General features: G+C 42.6%; 1 protein-coding gene across 44 annotated transcripts in view; it reads right to left on the minus strand.

Moving 5' to 3' along the window:
- ptprk (protein tyrosine phosphatase receptor type K) overlaps positions 1–27195 on the minus strand; it is a 148822-nt gene that overhangs the window by 43902 nt on the left and 77725 nt on the right. For all 44 annotated transcript variants that reach the window (XM_036975715.2, XM_036975714.2, XM_090232592.1 and 41 more), the window contains one exon: positions 21129–21422. In XM_036975715.2, coding sequence (XP_036831610.2) covers positions 21129–21422 — 294 coding nt within the window. The remainder of the gene's footprint in view (positions 1–21128; positions 21423–27195) is intronic.

Genomic DNA, 27195 nt, shown 5'->3' on the forward strand with positions numbered 1-27195 from the left:
TGCGTCTGTCATTATTCCTTGAGTTGGTATAGCCCAGAGTTATAGATTAGGCTATGGATGGTAGGCTTATTCAAGCCATTCAAAGATTGTGTGCGCCCTGTACTGGGCATAAGAAGGAATTTACATTTTAGTAATTTAGCAGACACTCTAATCCAGAGCGATTTATAGGAGCAATTATAGTTAAGTGCCTTGCTCAAGATGTTTTACCTACTGGGTTCTGGGATTCAAACCAGCAACCTTTTGGCTACAGGCCCAACGCTGTTAACCGCTAGGCTAATATCTCACATAGCAAAGACAGTTTTGTTTACAAAGCTAGGTATGCTCAGGTTTGAACTCCTCCAAGGTGCTCAGTCTGTCTGTACGTACCTGAGGCTAAATATAAACTCTTGAGTTCTCGTTCCTCCTCAACCTGAAACAACTGTCATCCACTCCGCTTTGTACACAAATACTGCTCCAAGATGTCTGATGTCATAGCAGGTACACCGTAAACACCTGAAAACCAGTTACAGCTGCCAAATGAGCTTGGCTTCACTGATGAATTCATAATGGGAGCTGCCATCTGTTAATTACCCAACTGAAATTAGCCAATCATTTAGACCCCTCTTTCCCAGACATAATAGGAAATGTATTCATTTGCATGAGTTTAAAACACCCTATCAAAGCAGTGCTGTTTGTTTTCACAGTCTCTTTAGAAGTCGGAGGCATTGAAACTCAAACCATCATTTACACTCTTGGTTCTTTGCTCTCAAATGTATTTGCTCTTATTTACTCTCTATAGTGCCTAGCGGTGCACTACAGGAAGTCGGAGCAGTTGGAAAATATTTAACCATCTTCAGATTACTGCCTGGCATCTCTATCTGAATATATCCATTAAAATATTAACCACAGAAAAAAATGAAAATAAATGAAGGCTGAGAGTGTGAAGGGGTGTGTGTGCGTGTGGGTGGCTAGGGCCATCTACTTTAAGTGGTGTCTGTCTTCCCGGTAGCGTACTCGGTGTGTGAACTGCCGACAACTTGCAGCTGATTGTTGACACATCATCCAGGATTAAGGGGCAGGACAATTTGTGACTGTTGTTGTTTTGGTAATCAGTGGCTGTATTGGAGGGGGAGTGGTTTCTCCTCTCCTAGGCAATCAGCAATTAGTACCGGGAGGTGTGCTCTTCACCTCTGCTAGGCAATTAGCAATTAGTGATAGTACTTCAGTCTCCCCTGTTTTCTCAGCGGCAGCTGTAAGCTGTGGTCGTATCAGCGGCGGTGTCGTCGCCAAAACGAACTTCTGCCGAGCTGTTCAATGAAGGAAAGAGAGGAAGGCTCCACACCACTCTCTCTCTTGAGTTTTTTACCCAGTTATTTTCAGATTCTCATTTTGCTCTTTTGTAGCTTTGTCAACTATGTGTGTTTCTATACCTGTTCGCTTCTCTCCCTGTGGGCCTCTCCCTTCTAATTTAGTGTACCCTCAGCGCATAACCCATGCAGAATTCCTGGTCTATGGCAGCGTTCAGAACTGCCAATCTGAGGTCAAGAATGCAGAGTTAATCCCAGCCTATGCTGCCCTTCAGTCCCTAGGGTTTTTGGCCCTGACGGAGACATGAATCACCCCAGAGAACACTGCTCCCCCAGCTGCGCTCTCTTCATCTGACTACGTTTTCACTCATAGTTGGGGCACTGGGCTAACAATTTCTCCCTCGCTCACCTGTCCATCTCATTTGAATTTGATGCTGTCACTTTTCCGCTCAAGGTTAACATTGTTGTCATCTATCACCCACCAGGTGCCCTTAGATAGTATCTCAATGAGCTTGACACCTTGATAAGCTAATTTCCTGAAGATGGCTCTTGGCTCATCGCACTGGGCGACTTCAACCTCCTGACGTCTGCCTTTGATTCATTTATTTTCACCTTTCTTCCCCTCCTTACCTCATCCTTTCCCAGTCCACTCCTACTTACAACGCAGGCAATACGCTTGACCTCATTACTAGAGGCTACTAATCTCTCTGCAACCCCCCTCCAGGTCTCTGATCACTACTTTGTTCCTCTTCATCTCCTTCAACCCTAACCAGATGGTCATGGCCCGTTGCAATCTTTGCTCTTTCTCTCCCACTACTCTCTCCTATCCTAACATCGCTCCCTTCTGTTAAATCATTTTCCTTCCTGCCTCTTCGGCCCTACTCTCCTCCCTTTCCGCATCCTATGACACACTGTCCCCGGCTGGCTCGGCCCTCCCTTCCTGCTGAGTGACTCACAGCAAACTAACAGAACAGGACTGCGTTCTGCTGAGAAAAAATGGAAGCACTCATCATTTCACTCCCTCTACCTTCCCTTCCTCTGTATTAACTGCTTAACGTCTTGTACCTAGGGGGCAGTATTTTCATTTTTGGAAAAATAACATTCCCAAAGTAAACGGGCTATTTTGTCAGGACAAGATGCTAGAATATGCATATAATTGACAGCTTAGGATAGAAAACACTAAAGTTTCCAAAACTGTAAAAATATTGTCTGAGTATAACAGAACTGATATTGCAGGCGAAAGCCTGAGAAAAATCCAATACGGATTCTCCCTCTCTGCGGACGACTTTGTCAACCTCTTTGAAAAGAAGGTTGACATCTGCTCCTCATTCACTCAGCCTTTTCATCTTTCTCCCCTCTCTCTCCAGATGAAATCCTGCGACTAGTGAGGTCCGGCCGCCCAACAACCTGCTCACTATACCCCATCCCCTCCTCCCTTCTCTAGACCATCTCTGGAGACCTTCTCCCACTCCTCACTTCCCTTGTCAACTCATTCCTGACCACTGGCTGTGTCCCCTCTGACTTCAAAATAATCAGTCGCTACCTTGCTCAAGATACCAATACTCAACCCCTCTGATGTAAAACTACAGACGGATATCCTTTTCTTTCCAAAAGACTAATCTGATGTCAAACTATAGACCTGTGTCCCTTGCTGTTCTTTCCAAAACATTTGAGCGTGCTGTCTCTGACCAACTCTCTCGCTATCTCAGAACGATCTTGACCATAACCAGTCAGGCTTCAAGACGGGTCATTCAACCGAGTAGTCTCCTGGTTGAGGCTTTCCGCACTGCTAAAGCTGACTCTCTCTCCTCTCTTCACATCCTCCTTGATCTATCCGCTGCCTTGGACACCGTGAACCATCAGATCATCCTTTCTACTCTCTCGGGGCTGGGTGTCTCAGGTTCTGCACATCCTTGATTGCATCCTACCTGGCAGACAGCTCCTACCAATTCACATGGAGAGGATCTGTCTGCACCACATACTTTGACTACTGGGGAACCCCAGGGCTCGGTTCTAGGCCCTCTACACACCAAGTCACTCAGCTCCATCATATCCTCACATGGTCTCTCCTATCATTGCTTTTCTCCTTCTACCCCCTCTTCTGACACCCAGGTGGCGACACAGATCTCTGCATGCCTGGCAGATACTGTATCTCAGCCTACCACCTCAAGCTCAACCTCAACAAGATGGAGCTGCTCTTCCTCCCGGGGAAGGCCTGACCGCTCAATCACAGTTGACAACTCCATGGTGTCCCCTTCCCAGAGTGGAAAGACCCTTGGTGTGACCCTGGACAACACCATGTCATTCTCTGTAAACATCAAAGCAGTGACTCGCTTCTGCAGGTTAATGCACTACAACATCCATAGAGGTAAACGTTACCTCACACAGGAAGCAGCGCAGGTCCAAATCCATGCACTTATTTCCCATCTGGACTACTGTAACTCGCTGTTGGCTGGGCTCCCCGCTTGTGCCATCAAAAGCCTGCAACCTATCCATAACGCTGTAGCTTGCCTGGTGTTCAACCTTCCCATGCCACCCTGCTACTCTGCACACTCCACTAGCTTCCAGTCGAAGCTCATATCCACTACAAGGCCACTCAACTTTTTAGTGATGGGGCAGTACTTGGAAATTCGGATGAATGACGTGCCCAAAGTCTGTTACTCAGGCCCAGAAGCTAGGATATGCATACAGTGCCTTGCGAAAGTATTCGGCCCCCTTGAACTTTGCGACCTTTGCCACATTTCAGGCTTCAAACATAAAGATATAAAACTATTTTTTTGTGAAAAATCAACAAGTGGGACACAATCATGAAGTGGTACGACATTTATTGGGCGTGCAAAATTATTCAGCCCCTTTACTTTCAGTGCAGCAAACTCTCTCCAGAAGTTCAGTGAGGATCTCTGAATGATCCAATGTTGACCTAAACGACTAATGATAAATACAATCCACCTGTGTGTAATCAAGTCTCCGTATAAATGCACCTGCACTGTGATAGTCTCAGAGGTCCTTCAAAAGCGCAGAGAGCATCATGAAGAACAAGGAACACACCAGGCAGGTCCGAGATACTGCTGTGAAGAAGTTTAAAGCCGGATTTGGATACAAAAAGATTTCCCAAGCTTTAAACATCCCAAGGAGCACTGTGCAAGCGATAATATTGAAATGGAAGGAGTATCAGACCACTGCAAATCTACCAAGACCTGGCCGTCCCTCTAAACTTTCAGCTCATACAAGGAGAAGACTGATCAGAGATTCAGCCAAGAGGCCCATGATCACTCTGGATGAACTGCAGAGATCTACAGCTGAGGTGGGAGACTCTGTCCATAGGACAACAATCAGTCGTATATTGCACAAATCTGGCCTTTATGGAAGAGTGGCAAGAAGAAAGCCATTTCTTAAATATATCCATAAAAAGTGTCGTTTAAAGTTTGCCACAAGCCACCTGGGAGACACACCAAACATGTGGAAGAAGGTGCTCTGGTCAGATGAAACCAAAATTGAACTTTTTGGCAACAATGCAAAACGTTATGTTTGGCGTAAAAGCAACACAGCTCATCACACTGAACACACTGTCCCCACTGTCAAACATGGTGGTGGCAGCATCATGGTTTGGACCTGCTTTTCTTCAGCAGGGACAGGGAAGATGGTTAAAATTGATGGAAAGATGGATGTAGCCAAATACAGGACCATTCTGGAAGAAAACCTGATGGAGTCTGCAAAAGACCTGAGACTGGGACGGAGATTTGTCTTCCAACAAGACAATGATCCAAAACATAAAGCAAAATCTACAATGGAATGGTTCAAAAATAAACATATCCAGGTGTTAGAATGGCCAAGTCAAAGTCCAGACCTGAATCCAATCGAGAATCTGTGGAAAGAACTGAAAACTGCTGTTCACAAATGCTCTCCATCCAACCTCACTGAGCTCGAGCTGTTTTGCAAGGAGGAATGGGAAAAAAATTCAGTCTCTCGATGTGCAAAACTGATAGAGACATACCCCAAGCGACTTACAGCTGTAATCGCAGCAAAAGGTGGCGCTACAAAGTATTAACTTAAGGGGGCTGAATAATTTTGCACGCCCAATTTTTCAGTTTTTGATTTGTTAAAAAAGTTTGAAATATCCAATAAATGTCGTTCCACTTCATGATTGTGTCCCACTTGTTGTTGATTCTTCACAAAAAAATAGTTTTATATCTTTATGTTTGAAGCCTGAAATGTGGCAAAAGGTCGCAAAGTTCAAGGGAGCCGAATACTTTCGCAAGGCACTGTATGTCCGAGAAGACACTCTAAAGTTTCCAAAACTGTTCAAATAATGTCTGAGTATAACAGAACTGATATGGCAGGCGAAAACCAGAGGAAAATCCATTCAGGAAGTGGGATTTTTTGGGGGGTGAGTTTTCCATTGAATACATATTGACTATGTAATGGGTTAGGGTCCAGATTGCAGTTCCTATGGCTTCCACTAGATATCAACAGTCTTTAGACATTGTCAGGCTTGTTTTCTGAAAAATGAAGAAGAATTAGACCTTTCTGTCAGGGGACTTATTATTACTATTATTACTATTTCTGCAATTTGAATTTGGCGCTCTGCAATTTCACCGGATGTTGCCGAGGTGGGTCGCTAGCGGCACGCCTGCGCCAAAGAGGTTATTAACTACGGAGCAGCGAGAGGAACTGCCCCTCCCTACCTTCAGGCTATGCTTACACCATGACCAAAGTACTCCGTTCTGCCACCTCAGGTCTCTTGGCCCCTGAAACTAGGACCGCAGAGTGCCTTGACCATCTACCGAAAACATCTGAAACCCAACCTCTTCAAAGTATTTTTATATAATACCACCGCACTAACTTGCTCTGGATAAGAGTGTCTGCTAAATGACTCAAATGTAAATGTAACAGAAATTGATGCAATGCTGAGGCATTGAATAGAGTGAATAGCATTGTGCCTTTTTTCAACCCAGTTGGATCACATTCACAGGTTTGGAAGAGCTAGCCTGCCCTGCCTAAGTCTGTCAATTTACCGGATTATGGTAAGCCGTCGCCATCTTCATATGTTTTCTGCTGTTAGGCCTCAAATCTTCCCTTCGTTGACAGGAAGTTCTTAATAATGGGTTTCCAAGAAACTGAGGGAACAGCCAAAAAATCTTTGGTTTCCACAAATAAACCCCATACAGTCAGTGAGAATATAATGCACCGGATTTAAGGCGGCTCGGGGTAAGAGCTGAAATGTGAAGTTCTTTGTGTAACACCTCACCTGCTGTAACTAGCTACTGTGCTATGCTGTTGTGACTATTTGTGTAAAGGTTGAACTACCGCAGCTCGTCTGTGCAAATATCAACTAGTTTCTATAATCGATAATGTCCACTAACACAGGCTGGCATTCTCTGAATCACTTGTCAGCCCCTCTGTGTGAAGTCCACCTCGAACATAGTCAATGACGATCCGTCAGCCATATCCCACTTCGATGGAGAATGTCTGTTCCTGACCTCCACAAGCCTTTCTCCATTCCACTCCTCTCTGTCCATAAGCCTGTTGACTGACAGTATCGCTGCTGAAATATGGCCCGATGGCTGTTTCTCATAATCAACCACACAGCCTATACTGGGTGTTAAATATCCCACCCTTCACTAACCATTAACTATTTCACCCACAAGATGCGATCATGGTTTCAGATTTTAGTCTGCATGGTGTTTAAGATGTGGACTGCTTTTAAAACAGACGTGTTTATCCCAAACTTGAGAAGTAGAGGAGACTAATAATTTTGTTGCCGCTCTGAGTGATCAATATTTTTTCCTTTTCCTGCAATCAACCAATTTGCGATCCATTTCCTGTGTCAGTCATTTCCAGCCCGGGCTTGCCACCATTCAGACTAACCTCCCAGTCCTTCCCAAACTTGATTATATTTCACCTTTTATTCTCCTCAGACAAGTACCAATAAATCACTACTTCAGGAGGAGGAGAGAAACTCCTCATAGAAAATATAACAAAGGAATGGCGAGCATTGCCTGCGTCTGCCTCCCCCTGAGACAGCTGGGAAAAACTAATTCTCACTATTCCCAACGGGGAAATGAAACGCTGTGTGTCACTCCAGTATCATATCAATTACCCACACAGTTACCACTAGCACTAGAGAAATTGTATTCGGGGAGAGGGACGGATGTGATTTTCCTCCTTGTGATGTACCGAACAACGATTTTCAATTAAGAGTCAGCAGGGTTGACTCTGGATGGAGCTGGCAATAAGAGCACTATCTGCTGCTACACTTTCCAACATGGAAACTATTATGAGAGATCTAATGGCGTACATGCCACAAGCGAGGCTTGTAGTAGCTTGATACACTAGAGGAAAAAGTGCTACTTAATTTTAGCATTTAAAAAATTATTTTAAATTTCACAATACTATGTAGATTTCCAGCAGTGAGGAATTAACTGTTTTTGAAATCACAAAAATACACTGAAACATTCAGCAAGATTGCACAACTTTCACATTCTGAATTGCCACACATCGAAAAGCTGAGATTTCAGTGAACTACGGCTGTTGTGTGTGTGTATGTTTGGAGGGGGTATTCGGCGTGCCACTGTGAAGTCATGGCCACATGTGTTTTGAATACACGCACATCCCTTTTAGCTTGCGTCAGGCACACGACCTGACAAACTACACTACTGTGGATGTGAAATGTTTGTACATATCAAGTCACAGTGCCCAGCCATTCAGAACACAGCAGTCGCTAGACTCTCTACTTCCTAGTCACTGACAATTAATCTGACGGCTTCTGAGGAGGTTTACAGCCCCGGGACGAGCAGGAAGCTGCTCCACTGCTGCTGTCACTTTCCATACACATTCCTCCTTCCACCCATTACGGAGAACAGGTTCCTCTTTGACCGTCGCTGATAATGGGTGTAGTAGAACAATAGCAGGTACAGTATGATCGTTAGCGGTGAAATATGAGGTCTATTCCTGAGCGAGGCCATGCCATTTCCACGGGAGGCTGCGTGATCCATACATCCCTATATAAAAGAGTAGCACCACAAATCACAGGGAGGAAGGAGCCAGATAAATCTGTAAAACAAGCCCGGGCACAGATTACTTAACTTTGGCACGAGCAAAATGTCAAGGAGGCATCTTTTTCTTCTTCTCTTTTGCCATCTTTTATTCATCTCAGCCCTGATAGCAATCCATCACATTTAAGTACTACTGTACAAGGTGCAGGGAGAAGTAGTGTCGACTCACACTGTGCACTGTTGGGACTTCCACTTAGCAATCTTACCTCAGGACAACCAAGTTCCAAGCAAGTAGTTAGTGCCTTATCTTACAGAGCTTATTGATGTGGTAGGATATTGACCACTGCAGAATAGTAGATGTGAAGAGGATCATACACACTAGAATGGAAAGTCTCTTCCTGTGATCTTTAATTGTATTGAAATTGCAGCCGGTGCAGTCTGAGGAACACCGATTGGGAGTGAGAAATGGCCAGGTAGTAGAGTTAAAAAAAAGCCACATTTGTCCAATTGCCTCGTTTTGAAATTTAAATTGCAGAGCCTGTAAGGAAGCTGATAAGCAGTCTAAAGGAGTAGTCGACACACACCCTAAGATATAGTACAGGTGGAGTACATGTAATGATGGAAAGGGGAAAAATATATATCATTAAGGATTAATGCAGAGTAATGGTTTATTAGGAAGGTCTAGGTAGTAAGGTTTTAGCATACATGGGTTCTAAACACCAGTAGGAGAAGATGTTCAACTGGTTCAGTAAAAAGGCTAGTAAAATGGGAGAATCCATTGTGAGAATTGACTATATAAAATGTAAAGTATGGCTGAGAACTCATTCAGTAATACACTATTCTGGCACCTGGTGTATGACGCACATGTTTGCACAACATCATGGAGGTATTTTTCCTTTTCCATGTGATTTATTGCTTTATGGTTCAAATGGAAAGCGACATTGTTCATCACATCCAGAGTAATGCGAAGGATCATGTTTTTTGCCTCGACATAATGAGCAAAAGATGGGTGGATGGACTACAAAAAAAATCTACCAGAACCGAGCAAAAAAATAAATAAAAATGAATTTACATTTAAATAACATTTCCCCTCACATACAGATAATGTGAGCAACTTCATGTTTGTTGAAAGGATCTGTGGTCCCACTGACGCTTCGTTGTGCATTCTGCAGAAGAAGCCCGGGCTAACTGTTGAACAAACATTAATCACCATCTCTTTTATCTGCTCTGCCTGGCCCAGCCTCCACAACACCGCCAAGCGTTCTGCTGTTAGGGAGGCCTCGGCACGCCGCGGGGTGCGCCACAGAGCCAAAGCCATCCCTTGCATTTCATTACTACCGCCTCTTTAAAAGGCTTTAGCCTGGGAAGATGAGATAGTCGGGAAGGCTGCCGCAGGGCATTCCGGAAAATTGCTCAGAGTTTTATATATTTGTGGACGGCCACTCGTTGGTGGAATGACTTATTTCACAAGAATGAGTGATAACTCGCAGACATGCTATGTCAGGGAGAAAGAATAGCGCTGCCTTGTAGTTTAACTATTCAAAAAGAGGCTTTCTGAGGATAATGGCCTGTTATAATGGGCTTCCAAGGAAGAGTCTGTATAACCTATAATACAATTATTATATTGGCTGAGATATGAAAATATGTACGTGGTGAAAGTATAAGTAATAAAACCACAGTTTCTTATTGTTGGAAAAGACACATTTTCAATGAAATGTTAAATGTTTTTCTCTGGCAACCTGATCAATACCAAACAATTGTCTCATGAGAACTGCTATTCACTAGCTCCTTTTGTGTGAATTGTTTGGTACAGCATGTGAATAACATGGCATAGTAGGCGTTCAACAAAATAACTAAAGCCTTTAATAGTATACTGTTACTTTAAGGCAAAGCAGACCCTGTTTCAGCACAAAGACAAACCCCATTTTCAATTAATTGCTTTCATTTAACTTACTCCTCAGAATTGATTTCAGTTATCCAAGTGCGTGTGTGTGTGCGCACTCTTACTGATCTATGTTTTAAATGAATGCTGGGACCATACCGAGGCCACGGTTTATTTTACAGATGAGCCCTGAATAACACAGTAAAACTGCGGGAGATTTGACCGTTATTCTGTTTCCAAACTTTGCATCTGTACAGTTTTGCCAGTAAATGCGTTTGAACAATTTCCACTGAAAATTAGACAAAGTAGTTATTGTCCATAGAGTTGTATGGTTTGATAACCACTTACACTCATGGAAATTGGTCTATATGGATAGAAACATTTAAAATGTGGGCCTAACAGAAGAACTATAAAAAGCATGTGGTAGAGCTAAGCGATTAGTTCTTTTTGAGGTCGGTTTGGTCATTAAAAAGGTAATCACGGTTTTCGGTTTTGATTTATATAAATGCTGTAACACAGAATAAAACAAAATCCCGTGATGGTAGTGACTGCTCATTACTGCATTCTTTGCCTCTTCCGTAGTGGGCACAAGAGAGACCAGACAAGTAGATGCGCAATGGATTATGGTCATTGTAGTTAATTACCACATTTTATGCGCTAAACTAAGAATATTGGCCTGTATGAAACTACAACGCACAGTTCAAACTGGATCAGATTTATCTCTGGAAAAACTGTGCAGCGTGTGCATTGAGCTCCCAGAAAAAAACTAACTAAATGGAATTCAAATAATTGAACCGACGTGGGTGAAAATATATACAGTGCCTTGCGAAAGTATTCGGCCCCCTTGAACTTTGCGACCTTTTGCCACATTTCAGGCTTCAAACATAAAGATATAAAACTGTATTTTTTTGTGAAGAATCAACAACAAGTGGGACACAATGATGAAGTGGAACGACATTTATTGGATATTTCAAACTTTTTTAACAAATCAAAAACTGAAAAATTGGGTGTGCAAAATTATTCAGCCCCTTTACTTTCAGTGCAGCAAACTCTCTCCAGAAGTTCAGTGAGGATCTCTGAATGATCCAATGTTGACCTAAATGACTAATGATGATAAATACAATCCACCTGTGTGTAATCAAGTCTCCGTATAAATGCACCTGCACTGTGATAGTCTCAGAGGTCCGTCAAAAGCGCAGAGAGCATCATGAAGAACAAGGAACACACCAGGCAGGTCCGAGATACTGTTGTGAAGAAGTTTAAAGCCGGATTTGGATACAAAAAGATTTCCCATGCTTTAAAACATCCCAAGGAGCACTGTGCAAGCGATAATATTGAAATGGAAGGAGTATCAGACCACTGCAAATCTACCAAGACCTGGCCGTCCCTCTAAACTTTCAGCTCATACAAGGAGAAGACTGATCAGAGATGCAGCCAAGAGGCCCATGATCACTCTGGATGAACTGCAGAGATCTACAGCTGAGGTGGGAGACTCTGTCCATAGGACAACAATCAGTCGTATATTGCACAAATCTGGCCTTTATGGAAGAGTGGCAAGAAGAAAGCCATTTCTTAAATATATCCATAAAAAGTGTAGTTTAAAGTTTGCCACAAGCCACCTGGGAGACACACCAAACATGTGGAAGAAGGTGCTCTGGTCAGATGAAACAAAAATTGAACTTTTTGGCAACAATGCAAAACGTTATGTTTGGCGTAAAAGCAACACAGCTCATCACACTGAATACACCATCCCCACTGTCAAACATGGTAGCATCATGGTTTGGGCCTGCTTTTCTTCAGCAGGGACAGGGAAGATGGTTAAAATTGATGGGAAGATGGATGGAGCCAAATACAGGACCATTCTGGAAGAAAACCTGATGGAGTCTGCAAAAGACCTGAGACTGGGACGGAGATTTGTCTTCCAACAAGACAATGATCCAAAACATAAAGCAAAATCTACAATGGAATGGTTCAAAAATAAACATATCCAGGTGTTAGAATGGCCAAGTCAAAGTCCAGACCTGAATCCAATCGAGAATCTGTGGAAAGAACTGAAAACTGCTGTTCACAAATGCTCTCCATCCAACCTCACTGAGCTCGAGCTGTTTTGCAAGGAGGAATGGGAAAAAATTTCAGTCTCTCGATGTGCAAAACTGATAGAGACATACCCCAAGCGACTTACAGCTGTAATCGCAGCAAAAGGTGGCGCTACAAAGTATTAACTTAAGGGGGCTGAATAATTTTGCACGCCCAATTTTTCAGTTTTTGATTTGTTAAAAAAGTTTGAAATATCCAATAAATGTCGTTCCACTTCATGATTGTGTCCCACTTGTTGTTGATTCTTCACAAAAAAACACAGTTTTATATCTTTATGTTTGAAGCCTGAAATGTGGCAAAAGGTCGCAAAGTTCAAGGGAGCCGAATACTTTCGCAGGGCACTGTATTTTAAATCGCTCAGCACTATGCATGAACATGGTAGCAATTTAAAGACAACACTGGAGATTCAGGCCAAAGGTGAGGACAAAAACAAGACTGAATCCAAACATTACAGATTTTTCTGTGCATTTTCCATTTACTGTACTTTTTAAAGGATTTGTAAATAATCTGAAAATACTCTGGATACATTCAGTAACATAATATGAATTAACATTTTGGAGTAGGTGCAAGATGAGAAAAAACAAGCTATTACAAGGGTTTGAGTGAGAGGTCTAACTGGTGTCTCCAAGTGGCCACAACCTCTCTAAACAGTGTACAGTTCCTAAGTAAAATCAATGCACTTTTATGCATAAAGGAAAGAGCATTGTGGTTTTTCTGGGGGGGTTTTTTGCCATTGAGGATTTTTATTTTTTTTCACCCATGTAACTGTGGCTCAAACATAGCGATCCGTAAACGTTGATAGTGTAAATTACATTTAGTTTTCAATTATGGAAATGTGAAGTGCACATTTGGACTCACGGGTGTGGGGTTAGCTTGCATGAGTTCAAAGCAATACTTATTATAATCCTCAACCTTTCATCTGTCAGAATACATCGACTCCTCTCGATTTACAGCGTTTCCCTCCACTCGGACAACAAATGTGCAAACGTTGCCCAATTAGCAGGAGGATTGGGAGGATCTTATTGTCGTGCGCGGTGCTCAAGTTTATAACGGCTGTCAGTCAAAACCCATACTGCGCTGTGAATTGGAGAACCTGAGCTCTGATATGTATAGCATGTTACTCTACAGCCACTGCGTTGCAATTTAGGCAAGTATCAATGGCAATCTGCCATTTAACCCATAATAATAACAACAACATATTGAGCAGGTGCTAATCCAAAGTGACTTAGTCATGTGCATATACTTTAAGTACGGGTAGTCCCAGGAATCGAACCCACTATCTATTCGTAGCGAGCACTATGCTCTACCAACTGAGCTACAGAGGACTGGACAGTATAGAGGGGCAGTGAGTGGAAAGAGCTACACTTTGAAAGCAATGGTTTTTGTTTGACATGTTTAAAATGGGCAATTCCGTTACCATGGAATTGCCCATTAGCTTCCTTTCGGAACAGGGAAGGTCAAGTGTGGGTCAAGTGTTGACCGTGGCCTGCAGTCGAGGAGGCCTCTTCTCTGGACAGAAATCATTGAGAGGGCACACACTTTAATCTAAAGAGGGCTACAGGTAAGGCCTTTGTGGGAATTAATGAATTGAATGTAGCCCTGCTCTCCGGGTAAAAACAAACAATCATTGGGAGGGAGAGTCAAGGCAGGTCAAAAGACGGAGAGCAAAACAGACATCCTGTCAAATAGACATATATCCCACTGGGCTTCTAGCCTGACTAACTCAATACTATATAGACTTTTTTTTTTGTTCAGCTCAGTCCCCGTGTTCTTGCAGCTGTTGCATTATTTACCATTATCAATATGCACTATAATGGAGTTAGTCCTTCAATGTCGTCTAAAAGGCTGCTGGCCAGCTCTCAAAGACAGAGCAAAGTGTCTCCCTTACTCCCCTGTGTTTTTCTCCCTGCACTTTGTTTATAATGAGAGTTCTCTGATTTACTGAAGCATTACACACCATCGGGCTCAGCCCACATTCTGGCCAAATGGACGTGCTGCCCCTACTGGTGCTTAGGAGGACACCTTCCACTGGCTCCTACACTCATTAGTTCCATTTTCAAAAGACCCATCGCCCTCAGTGTCCCACTCTTCTGCTGTGGCACGGAATCATATAGGGCCAACTACGGAAAGACGCAGCTTTAGATTCACGTAGTAGCATGCACTATCGTCAATGGATGGGAAAGAGGGTAAAAGATCCCAGAGGTTGAGTGAGGAGTTGAAGAAAAGAGAATGAAATGGATAAAAAGTTTGCTTGGGGTTCTCTGCAAAAAGAGTTTAATAAAAGTGACACATTCAATTACTGGGCTGTGGGACTGGAGGGTAAATAACACGTGACCCACAGATTTGAACAATCTCACTCACTTATAGAGGCAAAAGGACACAAAAGAAATTAACTAGATTTTTATTCATTCAGAACATTACCCCTAAGATAGAGCGTGGTCAAGTCAAATAATGTTTTTTAATGCCCTGCACTATTACAGTTAATTATTTCTCGAGTCGGCAGAAATTGTGTCATGACACATTAAATCGATCTTAATTGATATGAATTGTTCCCCCTCCTAATCCCTTTTGCAATGCACATTGTGGAATGAGACAGGACAAATTGCTTTGCTTTGTAAATATCCTCATTTATCATGATGAAATAAAAGCCGGCCTCCTTCCTATTGTAGAGTAAGCCTTCCTGTGTTTGCATCATTACTGAGAAGCACTGAGCAGCCACACAATTAATAATAATCCACATAAAGTCAAAATGGTTTGTGAGGCAGTGGTAAAAAACACAAATACCAAACAATCCCTTCCAGTCACAAGGCAGGATTTCTCAGAGGCGCTCGTGATTAAAAATGGAGCAGACAAACAAACGAGAGGATTTATAGAGAGAAGATTCCCCAGCAGTGTAGCCTTAATTGAGAACACTGGCCAGGGGACTTGGTAGAGAAAGGCTTGAGAGGAAGAGCGGTGCCTGGGAGCAAAAAACATTACCATCCACCGCCTCTGCTCTGACAGTGAGTTCTACTGACAAAAAGCTGGACTTGTTTTTGTGCCAAGCCTAGGTATGAAATATTAGCTGTAACACGAGAGGAACAACACAGAAGGTAAACTCGATTTACCACCCATGCCAAACAGGGTGCATTTAAATAATACATCAGAGTCCATGCTTCAGCAGTCCTGTGTGGATTGTCAGTGTCTGGAACACCATTCCTTATGATTCATCTTCATCCCGCGCAGCTTCCCATTTCTCTGACTCCCACGAAAGAGTAATGCCAGGCCTAGCGCGGGAGACTCTTGAAGCGCCTGAGGTAACGAAAGTAATATACCAACTCCATGTCCCCTGCCATTCACTGCTTGACAGTCATTTATGTTATCAACCATTCAAACTCATTTGGCAGTGGAATGCATTTCTGCTCCCCCTTGAATCCATCAAAATATGATATTCCAGTAGGGAGTCATACAAATAGATGCTGTGCTCCAACACGTCTTTCAGAGCAGGGGTTCCCAAACTTTTTCACTCAAGCACCCCCGTGCCACATCTATTTCTATGGGCACAAGCACTGTTGATGACACAAACTGTTCACACCCCTCTTATTGGCTGAGAGAATGTTTTGCAGGTTTAAAGCTTATTTCCTGAAATTCTACAGATTTTGTCATTGGGTACAGAGAAAGTTTTGCCGTTTTTAAAGCACATTTTCTCGCAATTCTAGACATTTTACCATGTTTATTGTGTATTCATGTGATATTTGAGTGACTCGGAAATTGCTACAAAAACTATGGACTAAAAAAAATCTAGCTAGAAAACATTAGCTGACATGGGCTAGTTGATCGGGACATTTTTGACCAGTTATAAATGGCTCTCGAAGTTATGCAACGACTGACATCACAAGAGGAAAACTGATACCACTACCCAATTTCGAAATTGCACCTTGTGCATTCTACTACTACGTCTTTCAAGAGTAAGTTGACGCCGGACTGCGTTCCCTACGGGGCCCGCCCCACAGTTTGGGAACCACTGCTCTAGAGGACGATCACAACTGTGGCTGCTACCAGCACTACTAATATAACGACTACTGCTACTATTACTAGTGTAGTACAACAGCTAACGTTTTTTGTTCATTCCACACACAATGGGTCTCACTCTTTCTCTCCCTCACATTCTGATAGTGTGCATGTATTATCAAAATCTCAGCTTTTCATGTCTTTCAGTACTTATGGGGTATTTTTGGAGGATAATACTGTTTGAAAGTTCTCCCTGACCCATGGACAACCCCACCACAACTGGTGTCAGTCTCACTACAGGCAAAGTCATGGGCAACAGATTAGCAAATGTCACAGGAATTCATCCTTGAAGAAACACTAGTCCCTCTGAGGTAGGTCAGTAGTAGCATATACAGTTGGGTGTGTGTGTGTGTGTGTGTGTGTGTGTGGTTATTTTCAAATGTGTCAAGTGGAGAGTACAGACTGAGTACCCAAATCAATAATATTAATCCCAGTGTACTAGGATGTTAATAACATCAATGGGGGCCATAATCACCATGATCGTTTACCACTTTCCTACGCAGGAGGAAGAAACAATCATCCGTACAGGGGGGAAAAACAAATCTCTAGTGCTTTAAGGGTCTTTGAAATGAATGCAGAACTCAAAGAATTAGACCCCTAAATAGTATTTCTGGCTGCAGGGCCCAATCAAAATCAATATGTAAGACTGAGCATTGATCATGTGTGGAAAGTCAATGTGCATATGAGAGTGGTGGGGTGGAGACCTGTGTGTTTTGCACCTGAGAGGAAATAGTCCTCACCGCATCACTAAACACGCCCGTTGTGTTCGGAAGGTTTGTCTTGAGACTCCTAATCGCCGGTCCCTTCGGCGTTCAGCAAATAGATGGCGACAATTAGTGATCGCATACACCAAATCAAACACCTTGGCAACACATTAGTGAAAGGTGGAAAAAATCCTGACCGAATGCATTCCTTTCAGTACCACAGGACAGGTTGAACTGTTGACCTTGGCTCTACTTAGGCTGTTATTGGATCGACTGTTCATCTGAAGGGCCGCCGGTGATTTCATTGAAATTGCCTCCTATAAAAAGGCCTGCCACTGCAAATGTCAGCCCAGAGAGGTCATTCAGTAGTAATCAGTATACCCTTTTTCTGTGTAATCAGCAATGTGATGGTCAGCCGCTCGTGGTTCTCTATTACCTTTACTAATTGGAATGGTGTCTTGTCACGAGTACGACGTCCCGACTCTCACACCGACTGAGGTCCTTGGAGAAAACACTGACAGAGTGGTCCTGAAACATCGCCCTGATAGATTAGGCCTCTGTTGTGTTTGTCAGTCAAAGGAAACCTGACACTCCATCACTGGACAGTGGATACATCAGCCTCAACACAACCTAGACATGGGATTCTTCCCAAATGACACCCTATTCCCTTTTTTTTTTTTTTGTGCAATTACCTTTGAACAGGGCCCACAGAACCGTAATAGGTTGCCATTTGGCACACATATGGCTACTTTTGCTCCATCCCAATGCTCTTCAACATTTTAAGGGGGATATTACTAAAGCCCATGCAGGACTACTCTGTCTGGAGGAGCGAGGATAAAGTATACGGCTGAGGACCAAGTGCAGTGCTAGCTAGTTCGGCAGAGTTAATTGCTTTTTCAACTGGCTTCAAGAGCTTATCCTAGCCTGTGACGCTCTGAACGCACAACATGCTCAGACATGTAGAACTATTAAAACCAATCAGGTTGGTTACAGATGGCAAAAGGCGTTTTTAGCGTGACTTGAGGTGCTCGTAGAAATGCATGAGTACAGGCGAATCAAAGCCGTACGGTGCACTAAGAGCATTAATTTCCCCTGCCTGTCTGTCAGGCAGGAAACTGTTCTAGTGCAAGTGTCAGCTTAACAACTCTACTATTTCCTCTCCAGTCAATACGGTGTTTCCTGTTTGAATTTAAAAGGCGACAACATTTCAACACTCTCCGGTAAAACCCCTACTGGGCATTAGGAACCGAGTGGTCTGTTCATTTCATTATACCCAATCTAATTTCCAGCCGAGGAGTTTTGAGCAGGCAGTGGTATGGAAAACACTTTAGGTTCTTGGAGCATAGAGTGCAGAGGACTGCTGAATCTATACTTTCAATAAGAAACCGGTCCAAATGAAGCCTCTGCTCGTTCTACCAGACATGGGACACTTATTGAGTAATGATGATGATGAAGCTACATCTTTAATATTTGAAATCTCCAGTTGAATGTAGCCGTTTAATGATGTTTTACTCATCGATTCTGCTTGCAGGAGGTGTTGCTTGGCTAGCTGAAGAGAGAGGTCTTGATGAGACCAACAGTCCTCCATGTTGTCTCACTATTGTGTGGGTGAGTGGTTTGTCTCGACGGTGATGAAAGAAAACCCTTCCCGTGGGAAAGCAGACCTGCTCCGTCTCTCGTTCACTATATTTTCCCTCCTTTCTAACCCTCAGTCCCAGTCTGCTGTCTGCTGGTAGGTAACCAGTCCAATAGGGCTCAGGTGGCTATTCCAGCAGCACCGTGTCATGTGCTTCCCTCAGGAAATCTGAGACACTTACACAATAGTACAGTTCTTCCACAATCGTGCCACACCTATTCACACACACATACATACATCCAACTTAAAGGCAACAGCAAAGAAGATCGTTTCTTATGCTTTCTTTTCTCTTCTTGGCAGTGTTTATGGCAGGAAATGGGGGACTTACGGCGGAGTCTACGTGGTCTGAAGCAGTCGGGGGAAATGAAGCACAGCCGGGAACCATGGTGGTGCATGATATCTGTTTAATGTGCTGGGACAGACGACAAAGTGACAACGTGGTAGGAATGCCACCACCGTAATATAAACCAGACACTAATGGACCCACCCATTTTCCCAGTACAACAATACTATTACACAAAATGGTGGGGAAAGAGAAATATATGGAACGTGAATTCTATGCAGCAATAAATGGTGGCAGTAACATGCACCGGCAATTATTAGATTTCATTCCCCGGCCTTCGAAATCGTTTTTTTCTTTGTTATTTAACAGTGAGGCATGGGGAAATGATCAATACGTTATTTTGCTGAAATGGCATGACATTTGTAAGAAGTAAATTACATAGGGAGCATGCAAAAAATATATATAAATACAAATACAAACTCTCTGGAGAGAGGCGCCCTGAGGATTTTCATAATGTGTTCGCTCACCCTGCAAATCAGGAAACGTGACATTGACTAGTCTGTCGAGCCACCCCGCCTCTCTGCTACCCAGGAGCCCTTGTCCTAATAGTAATGTACTGCTAGTGAAAATAACCTGAAGTTCACAGGAAAAAGGTTAAACAATGCGAGAGGAAGTTGATTTTGTTTGTGTAGGAGAACACGTACATAAGAAATCTCTGAGCACTGTTTGCCATTCTTGGCCTGCACTTGCTCATGGCACCCGTTCCGGGATGGGGAGGAAGATGCTCAGATGCTTAATATTTGCATTTTAGATACAAAGCAAGGATATCCCGCTTCTTCTGTCCCCTGTCACGTAAGACACACACTATCTGATTGTGACCCGTGATGCTACTGTGGGAGAACATCCCTAATGACTTCTTGCAATTATTTGATGTTGTCATTCAACTTGATTCCAGGTATAGAAGCTGGGAAACCCATTAGTGGAAATGATCCATGCTACGATGCCATAAAATTCTTACTACCGATAAACTAATAATCTCAAAAGGAATCTAGGGGAAGTGTAGTCTAGTATAAAAGCGTCTGTCATACATACAGGATATACTTAAACAAACTAATATCAAAGATTTGAATTTAGGCTGCCTCTTTAAGCCCAGTTATCAAAAATGTGTCTGCTGAGACCATAGCCATATCACAACTTCTATTTACACAGATGCCTGGTGCCTACATCTCTCAAATAGACTTCCTAATCACCAAGGATTCCTTTTGCTGTGGATGTGTCAGGGTCTGAACACCAAAATATGAAACTAGAAAAAAATCCTCATGCATTCTGCTAGGTGGGAGCGTGCAGTGAGATGTAGGACAAACTAAGGAAGAGGAAGATATTGGCAGCACATAATTCAATGATATGATTGGCTGTGATGGACGAAAGCAGTGACATGGAGTAGGCATCTCCTCCCGAGCAGACTACAGGGCTGTACCTGGACTATGTCCCCTGGGAAACCTCACTCCACAACCGGACAGTAGCCAAGAGGAAACACAAAACGACAGAGAGTCCCCACTCTGAATGTCAATCTGGGAATACAGCTGGTCTATTCACATCTGAGGGTGAGGCATGGGAATAGATGGATAGTGTCTCAGGCTGATGGAAAGGCAATGCCCAGAGTAATGAAACACTGCATACATTCCGCATTATTCTTAATAACCACTTTCCATCTTCAGATTCCTTCTCCGTACACAAACGCTCCACTACGTGCTCCCCCATATAACGTCTGTATATAGTCTCCGCCTTGTTGATGTGCTGTTTAAATGCAGATGCCATGGCAACCCGGGACTGTGTATCACGCCGCCCGACAGAAATGAATGAGAATTCCTGCCTCAGGTTTGTCATCCATGGACCTCGGGGTAAATACTGGCAAGGTTCGTTCTGAAAAGCATGCTAGTTTATTTCCTTAGAAACACCCCCACCCCCGACATCTGAAAGGAACTCTTAGTGAGTGACGGCCATGACACTACCTCTACCAGGAACCTTGTTTATTTTCCCTGGCTTTTCCAATTATGTTTTCTAAAAGCACCCAAGGCAATTATCTGTATGCAAATATCAGAGCAGTGGATTGCAGAGAGAGGCAACAGGGAGCAAAAAAGAGAAAATTAAAAACAACGGAGAGAAAGGAATGAAGGATGAAGATGGAGACTTACCGGCACACTTGGTCCTGGTGATGAGAGGTGGTCCAGACTGGCCGGTGCCACCCTCCCCTGGTCTGGTGAGCAGGACACGGATCTCGTACTCTGTGTCTGGGTCCAGGTGCCACAGCTTGTAGTTAGGGGAGTTGACAGCATGGGTCTCTATCCAGCTCCCTGAAGTCATACGATACTCCACCTCCTTCAGAATGATAGGGCCGTCCCCGAATATAGAGTTGGCATTGAGCTGGATCAGAAGGTAGGTGGGACCAACACCCAGCAGCTGAGGGGGTGCGATAGGCCGCGGGGGTTCTGGGGGAGACAGGAGGGAAACAGAGAATATGGTTTAGCACAGCTAAACTACATACTGCAAGGCATTTCAATTGGGGACATTATCCATTTTTGGCAAAAGCTTTCCATGTCTGTATTTTATTGCAGACGACATAGTATCTATTCAAATCAGAAGTATCCAACTAAAAAGGTCTGGATAACTCTTTTTTTTGAATGACCCATTTGGACTCTCCTTTCAAAATCGATAATCAATCTAATGAGATTTGTGTCATACACCCAATGAATTCAACAGCAAGAAGTTCAAGTTAGAATGGGGTCCGGGGGCACCAAACTATCAAACAATCTCAGACCAACCAGATGGTTCCACTTCCAGTCATCTCTGCTTCTAGCTCCTAAGCAACTTTGCAGTATTTTTTTTTTTTGTGTGTGTTATTTCTTACAAGCATTTTGCTACACCAACAATAACATCTGCTAAATATGTGTATGTGACCAATAAGATTTGATAAGGAGACATAAGGGCAGAGCGTTGTTTAACGTACTCGGATTAAGCTGGTCTCCGGCTCTGCACATCATGCAGGCCTCTTCTTTTCCCTCTTCTCTTCTCCCAGGCCAGATGGCTGTCGGCCGACTCATTTGTTGAAGCTAATTCAACAGCAGTGGCAATACTCAGAGATCACATTAAGTCCAATCTGATAGTCACTGTACTGGTGCTAGCCCATCCTGCCCATATCATCTTCGTGAACACACATTACCATCACAACGTCTGCCATTCCACATTCTGCTTGCAGTACATTTTATTCATGTCCACCTGTTTACCTTCCACTTAATCATATGTTTATCAAAAACTGTGGTACATGTACACTGAGTATACCAAACATTAGGAACACCTTTTTAATGTTGAGTTGCACTCCCCACAGCATGACGCTGCCACCACCATGCTTCAATGTAGGGATGGTGGCAGGTTTCCTCCAGACATGTAAGCTTGTCATTCAGGCCAAAGAGTTCAATCTTGGTTTCATCAGACCAGAGAATCTTGTTTCTCATGTCCTGAGAGTCCTTAGGTTCCTTTTGGCAAACTCCAAGCTGTCTGTCATGTGCCTTTTTACTGAAGAGTGGCTTCTGTCTGGCCACTCTACCATAAAGGCCTGATTGGTGGAGTGCTGCAGAGATGGTTGTCCTTCTGAAAGTTTCTCCCATCTCTACAGTGGAACTCTGTCCAGTACAGCCAGCTCTAGGAAGAGTCAGGGTGGTTCCAGACGTCTTCCATTTAAGAATGATGGAGACCACTGTGTTCTTGGGGACCTTCAATGATGCAGACATTTTTGGTAACCTTCCCCAGATCTGTGCCTTGACACAATCCTGTCTCAGAGCTCTACGGACAATTCCTTCAACCTCATGGCTTGGTTTTTGCTCTGACATGCACTGTCAACTGTGGGACCTTATATAATATAGACAGGTGTGTGCCTTTCCAAATCATGTCCAATCAATTGAATTTATCACAGGTGGACTCCAATCAAGTTATAGAAACATCAAGGATGATCAATGGAAACAGGATGCACCTGAGCTCAATTTCAAGTCTCATTGCAAAGGGTCTGAATACTTATTTACATAAGGTATGTTTTTTATTTTTAATACATTTGCAAACACTTTGTAAAATTATAGTTTTCCCTTTGTCATTATGGGGTATTGTGTGTAGATTGATGAGGGAAAAAAATCACCTAACAAAAATGTGGGAAAAGTCAAGGGGTTTGAATACTTTCCGAATGCACTGTATATTAATCTGTCTGTCTGCATATTTCAATACATGGCATATGAGGGTGAAGTGAGATGCTTTTCACATCAATCATCTTGAAAAACTGTAGACTTAAAAACTGGAAATCAACCAATCCTCCATCGATAACACAATGGAAAGGTAAAATGTTGAAAGTGTGTGGGCGACGGAGAGAAACAAAATGGTGCAGTTTGAGGCCATGTGGCAGAGAGTGATGTGCGCGCTGGAGATGGGGGTGTGAGCAGGTGTGATGTTGATGTTTGTGTGCATTTGTATGCTGTCATTTGCATGTGTATGTTTTGTATTGTTTAAAAAATATATATACAGTACCAGTCAAAAGGTTGGACACCTACTCATTCAAGGTTTTTATTAAAAAACTAAAATTATTATTTTCTACATTGTAGAATAACAGTGAAGTCATCAAAACTAGGAAATAACACATATGGAATCATGTAGTAACCAAAAAAGTGCTAAACAAATCAAATATATTTTAGATTCTTCAAAGTAGCCAACCTTTGTGTTGATGACAGCTTTGCACACTCTTGTCATTCTCTCAACCAGCTTCACCTGGAATGCTTTTCCAACAATCTTGAAGGAGTTCCCACATATGTTGAGCACTTGTTGGCTGCTTTTCCTTCACTCTGCGGTCCAACTCATCCCAAACCATCTCAATTGGGTTGAGGTCGGGTGATTGTGGAGGTGGAGTGGGATGGAGTATTGCTGCAGAATGCTGTGGTAGCCATACTGGTTAAGTGTGCCTTGAATTATAAATAAATCATTGACAGTGTCAGCAGCAAAACACCCCCACACCATCACTCCTCCTTCTCCATGCTTCAGGGTGGGAACCACACATGCAAAGATAATCTGTTCACCTACTCTGCGTCTCACAAATACATGGAACCAAAAACCTCAAATTTGGACTCATCAGACCAAAGGACAGATTTCCACTGGTCTAACGTCCATTTCTCGTGTTTCTTAGCCCAAGCAAGTCTCTTCTTATTATTGGTGTCCTTTTGTAGTAGTTTCTTTGCAGAAATTTGACCATGAATGCCTGATTCACACAGTCTCCTCTGAATAGTTGATGTTGAGATGTGACTGTTACTTGAACTCTGAAGCATTTACAGTGGGGCAAAAAAGTATTTAGTCAGCCACCAATTGTGCAAGTTCTCCCACTTAAAGATGAGGCCTGTAATTTTCATCATAGGTACACTTCAACTATGACAGACAAAATGAGAGAAAAAAATCCAGAAAATCACATTGTAGAATTTTTAATGAATTTATTTGCAAATTATGGTGGAAAATAAGTATTTGGTCAACTAACAAAAGTGTATCTCAATACTTTGTTATATACCCTTTGTTGGCAATGAGAGGTCAAACGTTTTCTGTAAGTCTTCACAAGGTTTTCACACACTGTTGCTGGTATTTTGGCCCATTCCTCCATACAGATCTCCTCTAGAGCAGTGATTTTTACAATGTGATTTTCTGGATTTTTTATTTTTAAGTTGGAGAACTTGCACAATTGGTGGCTGATTAAATACTTTTTTTGCCCCACTGTATTTGGTTTGCAATCTGAGGTGCAGTTAACTAATGAATTTATCCTGTGCAGCAGAGGTACCTCTGGGTCTTCCTTTCCTGTGGAGGTCCTCATGAGAGCCAGTTTCATCATAGCGCTTGATGGTTTTTGCGACTGCACATGAAGAAACTTTCAAAGTTCTTTAAATGTTCCGCATTGACTGACCTTCATGTCTTAAAGTAATGATGGACTGTCATTTCTCTTACCTTATTTGAGCTGTTCTTGCCATTATATGGACTTGGTCTTTTACCAAATCGGGCCATCTTCTGTATACCACCCCTACCTTAACAACACAACTGATTGACTCAAAAGCATTAAGAAAGAAAGAAATTAACTTTTAACAAGGCACACCTGTTAATTTAAATGCATTCCAGGTGACTACCTCATGAAGCTGATTGAGAGAATGCAATGTAAAAAAATAGTAAAAATAAAGTATAACCCTGGAATGAGTAGGTGTCCAAACTTTTGAATGGTACTGTATATAGAATATATATATTTTAATATATTTTCCTTTATTATTTTCCTCTAACCCTACCACCCCTCCCCTAGTTGGAGTAAACTAATGAACAATAACACTTAGGCTTTTACATACTATATACAATTTACGGACACAGCATATTTTACAATAGTTATCTTTTGTTCGTTTTTAGTCCAAGCCTTCAGCTACCCTCAACCCCTCCCATTGACCTCTGACCCGAAGACCATCCAGATTTCTATTTGCCATCTTTTTCAACTGTGCTGTGAAGTTTCACAAAGGTTCTGAACCTTTCTATTATCATAGTTTCAACAGATTGTAAATTAAAGAAACATTTTTGCTAAGTGCATTATTATGTTATTAATCGATTGACTGACTTTCTAAAGCACACAGCAGAGCTATTTGCAGAGTTAGCTCCAGTTAAATCTTGCAATTCTTCAGCCATTCCTGAACTTGTGACCAAAAACAAGCTACATATGGACAGTAACATAACAGATGATCGAATGTTGGCCCATGTTGACTCCAACGCTTCCCACAGTTGTGTCAAATTGTTTGGCTGTCCTTTGCGTTGTGGACCATTCTTGAATCACACAGGAAACTGTTTAGCACGAAAAACCAAGCAGCGTTGCAGTTCTGGACCCAAGCCTCTGAATGGCACGCGTACACATTCCATGTCTTAAAAATCCTTCTTTAACCCGTCTCCTCCCCTTCATCTACACTGATTGAAGTGGATTTAACAAGTGACATCAAGGGATCATATCTTTCACCTGGAATCACCTGGTCAGTCTATGTAATGGAAAGTGTTTGTGTACCCAGTGTATAAATAGCGCTTACACTGAGTCATAAACATGGAATCCAGTCCTTAATTCAGCCTGAAATGTGGATCAAATTTGGCTCATAGGGCCCCCATCTGACGTGACCCATGCTTTTGTCTGTTGGACCTAACAATTATCTACAAAAAAGGACCTGTTTAGTGTTTAGCCCTGCAGGGCATACAAATATACATTGTGTTCTTGAGACAAATTGTTATTTGCTTGAATTAAGCCCCAACAGAAGACCATAAATTAGAAAGTCATTGTTTAGCTCTTTTGCATTGGACGTAGCTCTATAATAAGCTAGTGAATCGTGTATGGTGGTGATGGTGGATAGCGTCCCAGAAGTGCTCTCTTTGTGGAACACACAATACCTGAACCCAGGACACTCCCCTGTAGAGAGTTCCCAGGAGTTTTTAATTGTGTTTGCTTCCTGGTTTTCTACGCCAATTCATCTCTCTCTGTCTCATTAGTTGTGCATGAGACGTGTGCTGTAAAAATGATTGGGCTGCTCTGACAAATCTAATTTCTCATAATTCAATAAGATAAGAGCATTTGAAACGGACACAACTACTGTGGACCTACCGTACTAGAGCCAGAAATCATATACGAAAAAGCAGAAAGAATATATGAAAATGCATGTTACATGTATATTTTTACTTTTCCCTTAAAAAGGGCACCAGAAATGTGTCTGTGTATTTTCTTTATTTTTGAGTTCCTGAAATCCTTTTTTTCCCGGGTAAATACATTGGGTCAAAATACTGGATTGCTTATAGACTCCAACTAAAACAAACCAGAAGCATCTTCACAATTGATTTAATCAAAACAATTCATTATTGAAACCGCTGATCGTGTATGGTGGTGATGGTGGATAACGTCCCAGAAGTGCTCTCTTTGTGGAACACAAAGTAGTTTTCCTGGAAAACGAACCAACGCCATCAACGGAAAAAAAATAGAACGAGGAAAAAAAGCCATTTAAATGCAGAGGCAATTGCCAACCTAATTTGTACTTGTACCTGTAGGCGAGGACCGTTCTCATTTCATTAAGACGTTTGGAGGAAACGGCATAAACATAACAGAGAAGGTCTGGAGTAAATGACACCCAAAATGGCTTCTTTCAACTGAAAAACTATAAATGCGCTTGCAATAAAATGCACAGTAGC

Source organism: Oncorhynchus mykiss, chromosome 4 (genome assembly GCF_057628025.1).
Source record: "Oncorhynchus mykiss isolate SJ-2025 chromosome 4, ASM5762802v1, whole genome shotgun sequence".
Lineage (NCBI taxonomy): Eukaryota > Metazoa > Chordata > Actinopteri > Salmoniformes > Salmonidae > Oncorhynchus > Oncorhynchus mykiss.